Source organism: Ailuropoda melanoleuca, chromosome 1 (assembly GCF_002007445.2).
Source record: "Ailuropoda melanoleuca isolate Jingjing chromosome 1, ASM200744v2, whole genome shotgun sequence".
NCBI classification, from domain to species: domain Eukaryota; kingdom Metazoa; phylum Chordata; class Mammalia; order Carnivora; family Ursidae; genus Ailuropoda; species Ailuropoda melanoleuca.
In genome coordinates, this window is record NC_048218.1 from 61,823,278 (window position 1) to 61,842,022 (window position 18,745).

At 37.9% G+C, this 18,745-nt stretch overlaps 1 protein-coding gene across 3 annotated transcripts in view; it reads right to left on the bottom strand.

Moving 5' to 3' along the window:
- Positions 1-274: 274 nt before the first annotated feature.
- TMEM39A (transmembrane protein 39A) overlaps positions 275-18,745 on the bottom strand; it is a 28,443-nt gene continuing 9,972 nt past the window's right edge. For 2 of the 3 annotated variants that reach the window (XM_002915262.4, XM_011219761.3), the window contains exons 4-9: positions 16,471-16,554; positions 11,924-12,078; positions 6,442-6,790; positions 5,472-5,659; positions 3,440-3,560; positions 275-762 (exon numbers count right to left, since the gene is read on the bottom strand). In XM_002915262.4, coding sequence (XP_002915308.1) covers positions 529-762; positions 3,440-3,560; positions 5,472-5,659; positions 6,442-6,790; positions 11,924-12,078; positions 16,471-16,554 — 1,131 coding nt within the window. In that variant the 3' untranslated portion in view covers positions 275-528. The remainder of the gene's footprint in view (positions 763-3,439; positions 3,561-5,471; positions 5,660-6,441; positions 6,791-11,923; positions 12,079-16,470; positions 16,555-18,745) is intronic. The other variant, XM_034658948.1, reaches the window with a different exon arrangement.

Below are 18,745 nucleotides of genomic sequence, written 5' to 3' on the forward strand. Positions count from 1 at the left end.
TTTCTCAGAAATGCTTCCTCCTGGGACGCAAAAAGGAGAGTCCCAGCCAGGACTATAAGCCACTCTTTGCCCCAAGTATTCCAATATTGTTAGCTAGCCAAAGAGAAAGAGAATGGGTGCCGTCAGGCAACTCCACTGATCTTCCTTTCTGTAGCAGGGAGGCCAATGGAGGACTAAAGATAATGAAAAGACTGGAAGGAAAGTAGACACACCAAATAGGTACGGTGTCAAGTGATATAGGAGACGTGTTCATAAATGAATGAGTTATTCCAGAGCCATAAAAACAAATCAATCTCTTTACTGGAGAGGCACACCTCTCGTCCTGTGTATTACTCAAATGTACTAACACATGAAAGATCACATCACCTTGTTTGTGGATACATTTAATATCCCTTACCCTTCCCACCTTTCAAAACATAATAGTATACAAAATATAAAATATCTTAAATATTTATAAAAATCGCAAGAAAAAAATAGAACGTATGAAAATATTTTTATCTGAGTTCTCCCTCATTGTTGAGAGGCAGCTTAATTTGCCTTGAGTTCATAACTGTTGAGTGGGTAGGAGTATGCCCTGCCTAATACTATTCTGTCCCGGAGAAGTTTAAATAAAACATAGTAGTTGCAGAAGAGGATGAGAGCCATGGAAAGTGTGTGGTTCCACTTCTCCGACCGCAGTAAGGAATAGAGCTGGTAGAAGACGACACTGCCCTCAATAAGGATGAGCAGATTTAACAGCCTTAATGGACGATGAAATAGGAACTGTAAGGAAGTTGAAAGCAAAACGTTATTTCATAGAAAAGACTGTAGTTTTTCTCACATTTTTCTCCTAAAACAATTTCATATTTACAGGTTCCTATGTGCAATAACATATGGATCTGCTTACTGAACATCAATCAGACTATTTCTTGCTGTAGAGACCCAAACCTTTTCCTTTTTGCTCAAGGAATAATGAAATAAATTGTACTTCAATGCCCTGAGATAAGAAAAAGGATCACACCCAAAAGAACCGCCTCTAAACATTTTTCTTAAATTATATCTTAGATATATATTTTATTTGAGATAATCAGAAGTAGATTTATCTAAGACAGGGGCTAGATAAAGGACTGAATGGAAAATATTTTAGACTTTGCAAGTCAAGAGGCAAAAACTGAAAATATGATATGGGTACTTAAAGCCATTCAAAATGAGCCATTCAAAAAAGTAAAAATCATTGTTAGTTTGTGGGCTGGTCTAAGACATAAACACAGTAGACAAGCCTGGGGGAAGGGAAAGTCTAACAAGCTGAAATACCAAAACAATAATTTCTTAATTTTCCCTTAAACCATTTACCCACCATCATCACTGACTCAAATCCTCTATACCATATATTTCTGCTGGGTTTTTTTCTGGATATTGAGAAGTAGGGTGCACAGACAGGACAATGAGGAAGGAAGGAAAAATAAGTCAGAATTCTAAAAATAGGGCTGCTCACTGTTTTCACTCCACCAAATTCTTCACTTATCTAAGAAGCTAAATCCTGGTTTACTAATAAAAACATATTATGAATAGAAAGATAGAGATCATAGGTTTCAAACTGTGGCAATGGTAGTTTATCAGATCTAAATAAACTGATTTAGACCTCAAAGTTCAAATCTGAGAATAAAGCCAAATCATCATGACAGCCCTGAAAGGTAGCCAGGTTCTTTGGGTCCTTCTTTCAGAGGAAGAAAATGTTTAACCTGGGTTATAGTATATGATATCCAGTAATATCATATATAAAATTGGCTCAGAATTAATATTCCAAAAGGACTCAGGCAATGGGAGTTTCTGTGGCAATTATAACAATTAATATTAAATGTGGCAGTGAGCTATGAACTGAATGAGTAGAAAAGTGAGGAAAGGTTTTAACTTCTAACAGCTATAGGTAGTTGGCACATTTTAATTGAGTGTTCCCAAACTTCAGGGTGTCTAAGAATCATTTCCAAATAGGTAAATGCTGAAAATTCCTGGAATCCTTCAGACATTCTGATTCAGAAGTCTGGGGTAGGGACCCTGAATTACTTTAAAGAGTGAGCTAGGTGATTTATATGCAAGTGGCCCAAGGACCACTTTGAGAAGCACTCATTTACCTGTTTGGTCATGCAAAATTAGTAATAAATTAATTTCCCTAATCCTTATTCTTTGGATTTCACCTGATTCTTCAGCTACCCAACACACTAGCAAGGAAAATACTTATTTTTCAAGCAGAAGACTCCAGTAGAATATCTGGTTATTACAGATTTCTTGAGGGGACTGCAAGGGCCAACAGAACTCATTAATGGCCTATGGAATAGAGCTGACTAAATTAAATATTCTGTGTAGAAACCAAATGCTTATGTGGTTGTGACTTACTAAGTCCACTCCTCCCTAGTTTCCTCATTCAAGGGCCTTTCACCTGCCCCACGCTCCCCCCAGCCTCCACCCCGTCCCCGCCCCCCCACATTGTATTTACGAGCATCCAGCCCTGATGTAAAGTTCCCAGTATTTAATTGAAAGGCCCTTAACAGCAAACACGGGCAGAACCAAAAAGCCCATGTACCCTCACAGGGAACTGGGAGGGAGGGAGAATGAGATTCAAGTATCTCAAAAAAAGATCTCCAATTCTTTTTTAGACTATAATCTCCATTCAAAGGCAATGCACTGCACTATGAACAGTGCCCTGCATGCACCTTCTTTTCCCCACTGCCACTGATCAGCTAGCCTTTCCCATACAAATAAATACTTCTGCCTCCTAGAGTCAGAATTTCCAGAAAACTGAAAGATCAACAGAACATAATCCAAGGGATAAATTCAAATGGGACAGAAGCTGGGTTTAACAGATGTCTACTGCTTCTTCCTTTTAACTTGTAAGCGTTTTTCCATTTAATCCAGGAAAAGGTAAAAGGCCAGAGATCATGGCATTTGTCTTACTTTCAAAAGGGAAATCAAGGTACTTTAAGGAGGTGATACACGTGACAAATACAAAACAAAAAAACAAAAAAAAACAAAAACAAAAAAAAACCAAACAAAAAATAAACCCAAATCCAACAAAAACAAAACCATTACATTATTACCACTTAAGGATATATAAACACAATATAAGAAGGATACCACTAAACCAAACTATTACAAATAAAAATTATAAGATGAAAAAGGGAAGTCTTAAATAACTGCCTACTTGTTTCAGGTAATACTAGAGGCAACAAGTCCCAGTATGACTTTAAGCTGTTGAAGCTGGGACAATGGTACGTGATCCTCAAATTGCCTTTCAGAATACATTTCCATCCAAAAGACAAGGGCCATTATTATAGTAGTAGTAATAATTACCATGTATTAATTTCCTAGATGTGCTACACACTGTGCTAGGTGCTTACACACATAGTGGCCTCCTAACACTTACCACTAAGTTTATGTTTGAAAAGAAATAAGTGGTACTTGCATAAAAGCGGGCATGGGATACGTCTGAAGGCACTGCCACGTTGTAAGGCCCCATGGCTCTATATAAGCATCTGCTGTGTCGCACCAGCACCCCTTGAGGCCATATTGTATTTTCTGACCAACTAAGGGAGAAAGAAATGCAATGTTAGCATATTGGCAATTACAAATAAGACAGTGTCTGGCAAGGGCAACTACATTTCTATGGAACGGATTAAGTATTCAAGGCTTCATCTGCCTGAATTCTGAACATGCATTGCATAGTCAAACTGGAAAGCATCAGAAAGGATTTGTTATTATAACTTCATTCCTATATAGTAGAGAGGGTGCAAAGTGATACAGTTAACTCAGTGTCAAAGGACTTATGAGGCTTAGGAGAATGAGCAGAAATTAATGTGTAAGGCATCTATGACCCAGAAAATTGAGTGTAAGCAGGTGGACTGGCATCTCAATCCCATGTGAGCAACATCTATTGATGGAAATGCTAGAGAGAACAAGAAGAGAGAGTGGATTGTAGCGAGAGTAGTGGAGAAATGAACAAATCAGCATGACATTTACTGAAGAATTACATCCGAAAAAGCTATAGAAAATCAGTCTATTTGTCACATACTTTAAATGCCTCATATATGTGTAAAGCTATTCAGAACACGGAGACACACAAGGTACTGACATACAGACTTTACTTTTTACCGCTTTCTTGGTTTATTTTTATAGAAGTTTCTTTAGGAAAAAGAAGTTATGGAAGAAGCTTCATTGTTTCCAGCACCAATGCAATGGAGTTGGTGTGGGGATGGGGATCTTCAGGTTAAGCTTTTAAAAAAATCTAAGTTAATTCATCTCTTCCTGATTTTGGAAAGGTTAGTTTCCTAGGGTAAGAACTGGGACAACATTTTAGATATGTTAAAAAAAAAAAAAAAGAAAAAGAAAAAAAGAAAAAAGTCTAGCACCCTGAAGCTTTCCGAGTTCAGAAAATGTTCCGTCAGCCTTGCTCACACTTACCAGCATTAAAGTGATGAAACACCTCATGGCCATGTGCCATCAGGAGCCTGAAGATGTACAGTACTAGTACTGTGGATTGTATTTTCAATTTTTATTGAAATTTGTCCTTTGCCCACAGTCGGGTTTCTTTTCAGCCTGGCCCAATCTCTTTCAGTTCCTGGGCTTGAAGGCCTGTGCTAATCTGTATCAGACATCAAGGCAGATAATTGAAGGGAGGACTCTGAGGGGGAGAGGGGAAGGGAAAGTCCCCTCAATCTGTCCCACTTCATTAGGAAAGAATTTCTAAGTGATGAAATTTGTGAAATGTTCCAATTATAAAAGGGAGGAAGATGAAGATGGTCCAGGTCTGAGAGGAAGGTATGGTGAAGGGCTCAGAAGTGAGAGAACAAAAGGGTTCTGAAGTTAACTATTCTGGATCAAAGGGACCATGCAGAGAAATGACTGATAACGGGACAAAATGAGAGGAATACTCAGAGAGAACTCAATTAGGGACAGTTTTCATTTAAATACGGGAAAATCAGGGAAACATTCATTAGCAAGTTTAGGAAAAAAAATGCAAGCAAGGAAAATGACTAGAACAAATTAGCATTTATTAGAAAGAAAAGATGAGAGAAGCAAATTCTAGCTGCCTGAGTGTGAGATGATGAGCCAACCACTCTTTAGCTGTGGCAATGAGGAGAAGATGACTCTTACAGTCTTCCAAAGAGAATTAAAAATATATCATGACTCTGTGAATTTGGGCAAAGGGTTAAGACTGAAAGAAAACTCCAATATTACAACTTGGGAAACAAATTACACACTCCAGGGTGACTGGGCAGCTGAAAGGTAGGAGGCATTTTTAAGGAGGGACTGGGGATGGTGGTGGGAATGAGTTAATATCCCCTGTGTTCAGTTTAGAGTGATGACAAGCATCCATGTAGACAAAAAACTAAAAATTAAATGTTCAAAGCCAAGAACAAGAATGACATACAAAGCAAATAAACATGATCGGCAGCATGTAGAAGGTGGTATATGGTTTCACCCTCTAGGCTACTCACATGTGCTGTGGAGCATTGCTGTAGGACCCATGTTCAAGCTTCTGCCACTTGCCCAGATGAGCAGCTGATTTATGTAGCAAATCACAGTATTTGGATGGCAGCAGTTGTGTGGTGAGCATGACGAAAGCATTGATCCACACCATAATGAGGTGCTCACAAGACCAGCGCATGTCATAGTACTGGGTACTCTGGAAGAGATCAGAAGAGGAAGAAATGATCCGTGCACTGTTAAGCAAGAAGGTAGGGATGGGTGCGTGTACATACGCCCTGCAGACAAATGCCACACTGAGTCACACATGCACTGGTTGTCCTGCTGTCCGTGCAGAAAGTTCAAGAGCAGAGTCCTCCAAAATCCTTCAACCTGACTTTCTGGCTGTATGAATTAGGGTTGGGAGGGAGAGGCAATTATATTTTAAGTGCTTCCTTTCTAGAAGAGGTGAGTGCCCTCTGTAAATGACCACTCCGGCTGCAGATGTGCTTCTCAGTGGGTGAAGAAAGGGCACTAAAATGTCCCAAAAGATTTTGGGCCCAAGTGACATCCAGACCATTTTTCTTTTCTACTGAAGTAAATGGAAATTTAGATAAAGGTTAGGTTAAATTCAAGGAAACTCCTGATTAACCATGTTAAGATCAACTACAATAGGCTGGACTGTATTAAAACCTTAATCCTCTTAAGCTACTACATACTGATTCTATTATAAACACAAATTTTATTTTCCCCAGAAACTGGAGAAAAAAAAAGAAAACTTTAAAAAAGAAAGAAAAAAAAGAGGGGACCACCACGGGTGCATCACATATATGGAAATACCTATCCGCCAACCAGGAGCGGTATTAGTGCACTCCAGATGCAGCCGAACTCCACCATCCAGGCTGCCAAAGGGGAGACAGAGAAAAGGGGGATTAAATAAGAAATACCCAGTTTATGTCATTCACACACAAATCCAGGAAGCACATAAAAGGAACCACTTACCTTCACAAAACACAGGGGGAGAAATGCAACATAGTAGGCACTGAAGAGGGAATTGAAGAGAACTTCCTTGATTCTGTGGTTGAAGTCCGCTTTCAGACATTCAACTTCATTTCGAATGAGGTCTGGAGATAGGGGGCAGCTGTGCGTGGGGATGGGAGTGGCATTATTAAACTGTTCTTTTAGAGACTCCAGCAATAAGGAGAGAAAGTCTTTGGATTTGGTCAAGCCACCCACAGTTGAGGCACTTTCTTCTACTGCCTGGTGCTGAACCATATAGTTATAGTCTGTGAGAAGAAGATGGGCTCTACTATCTTGGTGGAAACAGCAGAGAGGAACATAAACACCAAACCTGTAGAAGACGGTAAATATGAAAATGAGACTACAGATGCCACCTCAGATCAAATCTGATAACTATGTTAGTAAAATAGTCACGATTCACAAGAATGAACATAATAGAACAGGGACTCTGCTGACGGTAAATTCATTATCGGGGAAGGTCTTTAATTTCTTCCCACAAAGGCAACATACACTCATTGTAGAATAATAGAAGACTACAAAAACTCACAATGACAAAACAGACAACACCAAAAAATGATCGCTTTTATAATTTTTTACAACTTGGTGCAGAGACTTCATATTTTTTTCTTTTATATGTTTAGCCCCATACAGTATAAACTGTTTTGTAACTTTGAGTGTGTGTTTATGTATGGGATCTATTTTGAGCTTTTTTTCACGTCATTACGTATTTTTTCTATAACAATTTTTAAAGATACTATAGTATTCTCACACATGTGTACCATAATTTACCCATTTCTCTCTTGTTGGAAGCTTAGGTGATTTCTTACTTTGCAGTATCATAAATATGAATGTATGGATAAGCACCTTCCTACACGATTTTTGTGTGCATCTGGTAATTTTCAAATGGTGTGTCCTTCACTGCCAATTTCCTCTTTAGTGAGGGGCTCCCCTGCCTCCCCATTTCATCACCCACCCCAATCCTACAGGCATTCCTAGTTCCCCCTGCCTGGTTATTCTTCTTCACAGATCTTACCACTCCATTTTACGTATTTTTCAGGTTTTTTATTTGGGTGGGGTTTTTTTTGTTTTGGGGGGTTTTGCTTTGTTTTGTTTTGTTTTGATCTATCTTCCCCTCACTACAATGTAAGTTCCGTGTACCAGTGATTTGGGTCTGCTTAATTCACTGCTATATCCTTGATGTCTAGAATAGTGGTTGAAACATACTAGGCACTCATAAATATGTAATGGATTAATGAAAAAAATTCCGGAAGTACAGTAAATAAATTTCTACAAGTAGAATAACTTGGTTAAAGGACTAAATATTTTTGAGACTTTTCATAACTTCTTGTAGTTACTTCAACCTTGGTTCCTTAAAACTTTTTAAAATACTTTCCCCAGTCCTCATTACGTAATGTCCACATTGTGACTTACGTATTGTAAATAAAATGGTCATTTCACTGGCATAAATTCAGATACGAAAAATAGTAAATACAAATACATTGTATTTAGTTACATATTTTATAAAAATATTAACAAATCCACCTATTCATAGTTTTCTATAGAGGGAGAAAGAATAAGCTTGTTACAAAGGAAGAGGATGGTTAGCAGCTCTACGATCCACCGTGAATGTGCCCTAGAGTAGCAGTGTGGGAAGGAGTAAACGAAGAAGCAACAGGAAGAACCCACACATGTGCAAATGTGAAGGCCAGAGAAACCTGTCGATATTGCTGAAGCACAATCTGCACATGCAGAGGTGAGACAAGAGGCTAGGGTCTGTGGCAGATTGCAATGATGGCCCCATTTCTTAACCCTTCCTATAGTCTTACAGCACAGTCCTCATTTGGTGTGTGAAGTGACCCTGCCCTATCCCCATGATGGGCTCAACACTGTGCCCCTGTTCTGGCCCATGGAATGTCAGCAAACATGATGTGATCAGAAGCTTGAAATTAGCTTGCACGCTGGGGCTTGCTTTCATGCCATTTGATCAATTTCATGTGTCCATGCCTAGCCTGCCAGAGCACGAGACATGTAGAGCAGAGCTGAGTTGTCCTAGCTACTTAATCTGATAGCTAATCATTCCCCCAAGTGTGACTGAACCCAGCTAAGATTAGGAGAGCTTCTTGACTTCCAGCGGACTCCAGTGCATGCACAATAAATACATATTGTGGAATGCTACCACAAAGCATTTGTTATAGCATTATATGGCAAATGGATAGCTGATACAGGGTAGAATGAGAGAAACTAGAAAGGTAGCATCAAAGGCTTAGACTTTGGAGGGCTCTGTAAGGTAAAAGGCATAAAGGAATGATTCATTAAAGAATTTTAAAAAAGGTTAGTGACATAATTCAACTTTCATTCTGAAAATCATTACACCTCCAATAAAAAATGGAAAGGAGGAGGGCAAGAATGGATTACCGGAAGAGCAGATGAAGTTGTAGAATGTAACAGCAGAGGTTACAGAGCGCAGTGTATAGATTCAAGATAAATATAAAAGCTACAACATTAGTCATTGGACTAACCTACCCTAAACTGAGAAGCTGAGAATAAAAAAAAAAAAAAGCAGTAAAGAGTCCCTTTCTTAACCTATGAATAAACAAGAAAATAATGTAGTTATTGCTATTGTCTAGTATGTTAAACTTCTTATACTTATTTTTTAAATTTAAGTTAGATAAAAGATAATACAACTTTTAAAAAGCGAAGAAGGCAAATATATTTAAACATAAAATTTGTTTAAATTACACGCTTATTCCGTTGTTTTACAGGGGTGTGGAGAGCCTTCAAAAATAAGTAAGTTTCTTTATATTCCTCAATTGAAATGAAAAAGTTTGCTAGCCATTTTGACATGGTAATCCTTTTAAACCTGGCCAAAATATTCCTTGATATATCCATAATTCGCCTTTCAAATCAAATACAGTTAAACCTGATTCAGCCAGCTGTTGTTGAGAAATAGAATGAAATAATTTGAAGTTGAAGCAGCTGAAATATTAATCTAGAAATACAGAAACAACTGATATAAAATATGAATCAAGAAAAATGATGTTTATAATATAGAATTCATTTTGTGGGGAAAGGGGTAATACTAATGAACTGAGTTGATGATTGCCTTAAATAATTAAACAGGACAATTAGAAAAATAAATAAGTAAACAGTATAATTAGACCTACCACAGGACAACCAATAGCAAGACTCTTCCTGCCATCCCTGCCCATATAATCTCTGATTATGCCTTGATTTTATGCTATGTAACTACCCATTTAAATCCATGCTTACACTTCAGCTTCATAAATGGTTATATAAACCAATGATTCTCAAACTTGAGCAAGCATCAGAATCAGCTGGAGGGCCTGTTAAAAGACAAATTGCTGGGTCCTACCTTCTAGAGTTTCTGTTTCAGTAGATTTGCAGTGGATTCTGAGAATTTTTATTTCTAAAAAATTTCCAGGTAATGCTGATGCTGCTGTTCTGGGAACCACACTTTGAGAACTACTGATTACAGAGTAATGGTGCAGACTAGAACTCTGGAATCAAAAAGACCTGAGTCTTTCTAGTTTTCTGACCACAGGAAAGGTTTTTAGTCCCTTAATCTGTCTTTACCTGTGGAAAAACCTGCTAACTGTCTGCCAAGAGCCACTGTTCTCCTGTTCTTCCACTGCAATAGAATTTTTAGTTGAGATACAGCTGTTCTACTAAAGACAAATTTCGAACCTCCCTTATAACCTATCCTGCTGGGGAGGGTGGAGCAAAGAAGACAGCAGGAGCCTGGGTCCCAACACCATGGAAGCTACGGGCCACAGCTACCCAAGATGATTCACACACATACTGTACAGAAGAGAGAAATAAACTTCTAACTTTTTAAAACCACTAGTACTTTGGAACTGTTATGTCAGACTAAATACACAGCCTCCTGGGTTATGGTGATAATTTCATGAGGTGATGTTTATAAACATCTAGCCCAGCACCTAGCACAGAACCGCAATAAATGGTACCTATCTACTAGCATCCAATGAAGTATTAGCCCAAGGTATACAAGTTAAACTATAAAGAATAGTTTAAAAGCCAATATGTATAATAAGATACAACTATACACTCATCACAACGGCTAAAATTTAAAAAACAGAAAACATCAAATGCCGACAAAAATGTGGAGCAACCAGAATGCTTTATAGAATTGCTGGGAGGATGAAATGACACAACTTCCTCGGGAAAAGGTCTGGTAGATTCTTATAAAACTAAACATACTCCTTCTACCTCATGGCTTAGCAAGGCCTCTCCTAGATATTTCTTTGAAGAGAATGAAAACATTTCTTCACAAAAAGACTTGGATTAGAATGTCCCTAACAGTTTTATTTTTAGTAATAGCCCCAAACTGGAAACAACCCAGGTATTCAGCAGGAGAATAAATAAACTGTAGTATATTCATACAATGAAATGTTACCGACATACGTAACCACATGGAGGATTCTCAAAAACAACATGCTGAATGAGAGAAGCTTAACACAAGAGTGTATATACCTTATAATTCCATTTATAGGAAATTCTAGAACTGGTAAACTAATCTATGGTGGAAAAAAATCAAAACAGTGATTACCTCTGGGAAGTGGAGGATGGGATATGATTGGAAAGAGGCATGAAGGAACCTCTGGGAATAACGGTCATGTTCCACACTGGGATATAGGTTTGACTGACAGGTATATGCATTTATCAAGACTCAGCAAATGTAGACCAGATTTGTGAATTTTATTTTATATATGAATTTTACCTCAAAACTGTATACAAATATCAAACTCTAGTTATTGATATGCATATACTGACATATTTTGGAGGAAGTGAACTGAGGTCTGCAATTTAACTTTGAAATGTACCAAAGAAAGATGGACTGATGGACGGACAGAGGAATAGTTGGACAGTGATGTGTTGTGCAATTACAGTAAAATATTAATGAACAGAATCTAGATGGATAACAGGTGTTTGTAGGAAAGTTCTTTCAACCTCATGTTTAAAATTTCCACAATAAAATGCTGGTCAAAAAAAGTACTTAAGTCCATAGGGCTTGAGTATGGCGTATTTCTGTTACATAAACCCGAAGATCAAAGTAATCTGACCAAAAGACTAAGAACTGGTAAGCCAGTTCATTGAACTAACATTACCCTCCATTTGTGCCAGTATAGGCAGTACTCGGGTGCTTTATTTGATGAATAGAGCCAATTAAAATATTCTCCACTGGTAGAACAGCCATACCTCTCCAGTTTCTTGGGACAGTCCTGGTTTACCCCTATTGTCCCAATTGTATCCTAGCACAGAAAATAAATTACATGGTCACCCTACCCACTGATTTTTCCAATTTTCTGAGCTTTTGGCTTATATTTGAAGAATTTCATCTTCCTCACTTTTATACTATTGTTTGTTTGACCCAAATAATTTCTTTAAAAACTTACTGATAAAATGGTAAAACTGGAGTACTCACGGGTAGCCAAGGAAAAGGAGGTTGAGGACTGAATGGCTTCGGAAGAGATTGACGAGGGTCCAACAAAGTACCCATCCACATAAAGTGAGTAGCACCAAGCGAGCTGATATCAGAACCATGTAGTGAATCATAGATGCTGCACCCGCCTTAGTGGCCTGAAAGTTTGGAAGCACCAAAAGGAACATTTTATAAATGGCCTTATTCACAAGCAATGTGACTCAAGGAACTAGATTTAGTAGAAATCTGCCCCCCTCAAAAAAAAGGGAATGGGGGGGGAAGAAAAAAAACTGCCCCACCCCACCTTATCTTCCTCATTTTTAAAGATTCAGACTTTTCCAGGCAGTTTGTTGGTTCCTCCTTGTATTCCCATAGTGTCTCATACAGACCTCCCTTAAGTTCTTAGGACACTATCTAATTTGTTTACACTGGGGCTTCTCAAAGTATGTTCCATGAACTACATTCATCAGAATTACTTGGGCTGCTTACTGAACGTGAAAATTCCTACTGCCTTTCCTTACCAGATATGGGGAACAAAACTGTAAGTCAAGTAATCTGTATTTTAATAATCCACCAGGTGATTTTTATGTAAAGATATTGAACCATTAATGTATCTGACTTCAAAATAAACTGTAATAGCCTCAACAGTAGCAACAATGTTTCCATTTTCCTTGGAATCCTTCCCCCAATCTATTTGCTGAATTAATGTTTAAAGAATTCCTGAAGCTTCAAAAAATAATCAGATCTTCTCTGACAAATCCCTATATAAATAAAAGCTTCTCTTTTGACTTTTGCAAGCATGGAAATAATGGACAATCACTTCTACTTCTTTATGTCACAGCTATTCAAATATTTTTCCTTAATCCCACATTTTAAAGACAGATTAAATAATAGTAAGAGAGCATACTTGTCTAAACATGAAGACCTGCAATGTTATTTTCTTTCAGAATGAACTAGGAAAAGAATGAGCAAAATGCAGGGGAAAATGGCAGATTCCTACATCCTCAAAACAGCAGTGCCAGAAAGTAGAAAGGGGAAAAAAATTATGTAGGGTCAATAGCAATGGCAGGGGATAAGGAGCTTTTCAGGTCCTTCATCTATCCATTTCTTAATACCCAATAAACTACATAGGCATATATAATATACATGCAATATATAATACATATATAGATACTTATAAATGCAAAGAAGCAGCTGAATTAATATCATAAAAAACTGTGGAGAAGGTTCAAACTGTTCTCAGCAACAGCAGGGCAAATGTGTATCCCTCCCCTGATACATACCTCATGCCAATGTAAGGACGGCATTTAAGTGGCTGGTATTACTCCATTGCCTCCAGGTTTTTTTGTTTTGTTTTGTTTTTTTCTTAAAGATTTTATTTATTTATTTGACACAGAGAGAGAGAGAGAGCACAAGCAGGGAGAGCAGCAGGCTGAGGGAGAAGGTGAAGCAGGCTCCCCACTGAGCAGGGAGCCTGACATGGAGCTCGATCCCAGGACCCCGGGATCACAGCCTGAGCCAAAGGCAGACAGTTAACTGACTGAGCCATCCAGATGTCCCCATTGCCTCCATTTTCAATAAAAAGGCTGCTCTGCCCAGTGTCACCAGAGTAGCAGAGCCGGGATATATTTATCATTTTTGTCTTATTCCAGAGCCCAAGCTCTTACCCACTATGCTATGTATGGCAGATACGTGTCAGGTGCTAGGGATACAGTAGTAACTAGACAAATAAGAATTCTGTCTTTATGAGGCTGCCCAAATAAGAAAGACAAATATTAAACTTACATTTACACAAATAATGATTTTTACAATTGTGGTTAAGTGCTACAGGAAAAGAGTAGGCTGTAAGGGAACGCAAATGATGACAGACCCCAAACTTGGGAAGCCCTTCTGAGGAAGTGATATTTTTGCTGGGATTAAAGAATAAGCAAAAATGACCCAGGTAAGGAGCAGAAAAATATTTGTAATATTATGTTAATTGAGAAGTACAGTATATATGCAAATAAAAATTTATATACCAAATATACCAAAAGATGGCCCTTTCAATAATGAGGTTGTAATTTAAAATATTTTTCTGCTTTGTATTTTAGTGTTTTCTGATTTTTTTCCCCAATAAAATGTACTGCCTTCCTTTTTAGAAAAACAGTTTTTTAAAAAGGGAGTTGCCTCAGGTTGGTAGAATAGCTGAAAAACTTTTGGTCTTGTCAAGCAAGTCAAGAAGCAGAATTGGCCTGGAGGTGAATAAACAGTTTTATCTAGTCGGAGATATTCCTCCCAGAATAGTATTTAGCATTCTGAATTAATTACCTCCAGCCTCTCCTTAAAAATGATTGGTCTTTCTCAGGGTAAGAATCCTTTCTGTGATATATAAGCCAAAAAAAAAAGCAAACATTTTAATGGAAGAAAGGAAAGATGATTTATGATGGGTCTTACCATCTAATTTAGCTTTTTTGGGGAAGAGAATCACTACACAACTCTTATTTTAAATTTCTGAATAGGTAATATTCACCAATGCTCAAAATACAAAACGTATAATAGTGTTTGTAGTGAAACTTCCCTCCTTCTGGTCCTGTTCCCAGCCACACGACGCAGCCTGTTATTAGATCGTATGTTCTTCTAGAGAAAATTTATTCATACATAAGCAAACGTATTTTATTCCTTCTACCCATCTTATTTTAAACACGTTATATACTTTTTTTACTTAATATTTTAGTGGTCAGTACATTAATCTTTTTAATGGCTGCATGCTATTCCATTATGTAAATATCTCATAATTATTTAAACATTCTTTCTCATGGACTTTAAGGTATAGATTCAAGTCTTTGACCAGAAATCTGTTTAAATTTAGCTTAAGTATCTTGTTCTTGGTAAGAATTACAGGTTTCTTTAGAAAATAGTTAATATACTCTCCAACTAAGTTCATGCAAAAATTGCTAAACTACTGTTAAGCCATTAGCAAAAGAAAGGAATGGATTACATCAAGTTATAGCCCTTGGAGCTCCAAGGTAGAAACCCCAGTTATGAAAGATTTAAACATTAGCAGGACATATTAATTTGGCATACACAAGTACCATTTCTAAGTAACTGAAGAGATGAAACAAAATCCTGCCTGTTTTCAGAGACAAAAACATAGAACTCCACGGAGTTCCTCTAAAGAAAGAATATAGTGTAATATACCTAAAAGTAAGCACTTATTTTCATGGCCTAATAGCAAACCTGGGAGAAAAGTTTTGTTTTTGTTTTTAAGATTTTATTTATTTGTCGAGAGAGACAGTGCACAAGCAGGGGGAGAAGCAGGTTCCCTGCTGAGCAAGGAGACCCTTGTGTGACTCGATCCCAGGACCCTGAGATCATGACCTGAACCGAAGGCAGATGCTTAACTGACTAAGCCACCCAGGCATCCCCCTGGGAGAAAAGATTTTAGACAGTCTTTCCCTTTGTGAAAAACAGGTGATTCTACTACCAGTGTTTTTCAGTTAACTTCAAATGGCTTTCAGGTTATGATTTAATACATGCAATTACTCTGTGCTCACAAGAAATAAGGTTCCTGAAAATTAGGGCTTACAGACACAAAGACTTCCCATGCATGTTTTAGAAGGAAAAAAGCTGACTCTCAGTTACCTGTGATCACAGTAACTATTAATTTAAAATTATATACTGAATTATAAACTCAAGATTAAAATTATTAGCCACTTTAGCTGACATTTTTGTTTTTGTTTTTATTTTTATAATCATTTATAGGGCATAAGATAATAAAATCCTAAGAGAATACATTTATGTCCTCCAACTGAGCTTACAAATATATTAAAGATCTTACCAATGGGCAGTTCTATCAACAACATTTAATTTTAAAGGGATCATACTAACGTCCCAAGTCTTTCCTTTACTGCCCACTGATTCTAATCTTCAAGATTAGTTTTATGTAAATTTGATACTGTCATTTTAAAACTCCAAGTTTTAATAAACTCAAATAAATGTCTCTTACTAGCAACCCCACAGAAGAATTTCCTGAAACAAAGTTTTAGATGCAACTGTTCACTAATATATAACTCTCCAGATCAAGTTACTTAAATTTATTCTATTTTTACTATAACTATTAAAATTAGAAAAATTATATGGAAGAACTCGGAAGCTAGAAATAAGGTCCTATTAAACAAATGAGATTTCTAACAGTTTTCTTGAATTCTAGCACAATGAATTTTAAAGACATTGTAGGAAAATCTTTTAAAAAGAACTAGCCTCATGGGGCCCCTGGATGGTTCAGTTGGTTAAGCATCTGACTTTGGCTCAGGTCATGATCTCAGGGTACTGGGGTTGGAGTAGGGCTCCCCAGTCAGCAGGGAGTGTGCTTGTCCCTCTCCCCCTACTTGTGCTCTAATAAATAAATACAATCTTTAAAAAAAAAGAACTAGCACAACTCATGTGGAAGTAAAGAAATTAATTTATAATTGTTCTCAAATTACATTTGGGCACTTCACATACTCAGCTTGAATCCACTCTAGTTACTTACTCTAGCTACAAGTGATAAAATATAGTGAATAAGCTGTTACCTCTGAGATGAGGGCCCACACCAGCCTCCTTGCAAGCATCACTGTGATGAATGCTGCCAGGTGGTAATCAATGAGATGAAAATTCTGTAAGGGAAACAAATCACTGCATCAGAAAGAAGTATGAGTATCTAGCTGGAACTACATCATTAAGAGGTTTGCCCCCTAAGATCTTCCTTACGTCACCTTATATGCATAGACCACAAGAATTTGAGAGATCTTAGAGAGACTACCTACCTTCTACTTTCTATTACCTAATTGTACTTCTTTCATGAAAGATTGCTTTAACTTTTCAAATACTATCTGAAGTGTAGTCTCCTTTTTTTTGAAAGTTTACTGTGTTGAAAAGACTACAGCTTTGGGTTAAAAAGTGATAGCCTACAGAATTATGGCAAGAATAATTTATTTAAGGGGTGCCTGGGTGGCTCAGTCAGTTAAGCATCTGCCTTCAGCTCAGGTTATGATCCCCAGGTCGTGGGATCTAGCCCCAGTTCCAGCTCCCTGCTCAGCGGGGAGCCTGTTTCTCCCTCTCCTCACACCCCCGTGCTCTTTCTCACTCTCTCTCTCAAATAAATAAAAATCTTTAAAAAAAAAAAGGTAATTTATTTTAAATGCCATATTTATAATGAGTGTCAAATTCAATGGATCAGATGGAACTCCCAGTCTTCAGGAGTTCCTATTTTTGGTCTCTCTTTGCAAGCTTATGTTAATCTAATTGGGCATCTACTGACCTAAACTCCCTATTGGCTAAGATGTCAATTACCTTCAATTTAGTCTTTCTTCTTAACTTGATTTAAAATCAAGTCTTGGGTGCCAGGGTGGCTCAGTTGGTTAAGCATCTGCCTTCAGCTCAGGTCGTGATCCCAGAGTCCTAGGATTGAGTCCTGCATCGGGCTCCCTGCTCAGTAGGGAGTCTGCTTCTCCCTCTGCCCCTCCCCTCTGCTTGTGCTCACTCCCTCACTCAAGAATAATCTTTAAAAAACCATGTCTTATATTTGATCTTTTCTTCCTAAGAAATTATATCATTACCTCGATGCTGCATATGGTTCCTTCTAGTTCCAAGTCTACATAAATAATAAGTACAATGAAAAATCATTAGCAACAAACAAAACTGGGATGTATTTTCATTTTGATGGTCAATAGGTCTGTAGGTTTCCAGAGTTATCCTTCCAGAAATCCAAAAGTTGAATTTCTCAATTCATTCAGTAAATATGTACTGGGCACCCACAATGTGTGCCAAGTACTCTTCTTGATACTGAGGATACAGTGCTGAAGAATGACAGACAAGCTTCCTGCTCTCCTGGATCTTATTTTTTACTATGGTGTGAGGGGGAAAGGGGATGGCAAGGATTACTAGTTGTCTCTTCTGCCATCAAAGTCAAATTTAACTGGACACTCACTGCTTGCTAACTAGAGGTTCATTTCCTCACCTCCCTTGCACAAACAACTTGTAGTTAAGGGATGTGTGGGGAAATAATATATACAACTTCCAAGCCATGCCCTTAAAGGAAGGAGCTGTCTTTCTCCTTTCCTCCTGCCTGCTGGCTAGATGTACTGACAGGAGTTGGAGCAGCTATCGTGGATCATGGTTTGGAAGAAGCATGTTGGGGATGGCAGAGCAATGGAAACAAAGAACTGCCACCCTGGCATATCACCTGCCTAATTTTTATTTAATAAGGAAATAAGATTCTACTGTTTTAGCCATCCTGTTATAGCAGCTAAAGCCATGTCTTTAACAAATTTAAGTGTAAAGTCAATGACAAACAAGTTGACAAGCAAAAGCATTTTAGCTAGTTACAACTGCTGGCAAGAAATAACACAGTGATAAATAATAACTGGAAAGGGAGTTGCAGAGCCAATTTAAATTGCTGGTTACAGAGGACATCCCTGAGATTGCGGCATTTGGGCTGAGAACTGAATGACAACAAAGCTGATACCCATGACAAGATCTGAGGGCAGAGAGCCCCAGGCAGAGGGAAAAGGAATCACAAAGGCCCCAAGACAGGAAAATATCTGTCTGGTGTGTCTGAAAATCAGCAAGAGGGCTGGGATGACATATGAATAACAAAAGACTGAGTTTATAGATATTTTTCCCTAATAAGAAGTCACGGAAGTGTTTCATGCAAAGGGTGCCAGGTTCTATTTTTAAAACAATCACAGTAATTGCGGTGTGGAGAATATACTGTAGCAGGGCAAGATCAGTTAGGAAGCTACTTTTAATTCAAGTAAGAAATGAAGATGGATTGAACAGGGGCAGTAGCAAGGATGATGGAGTGGC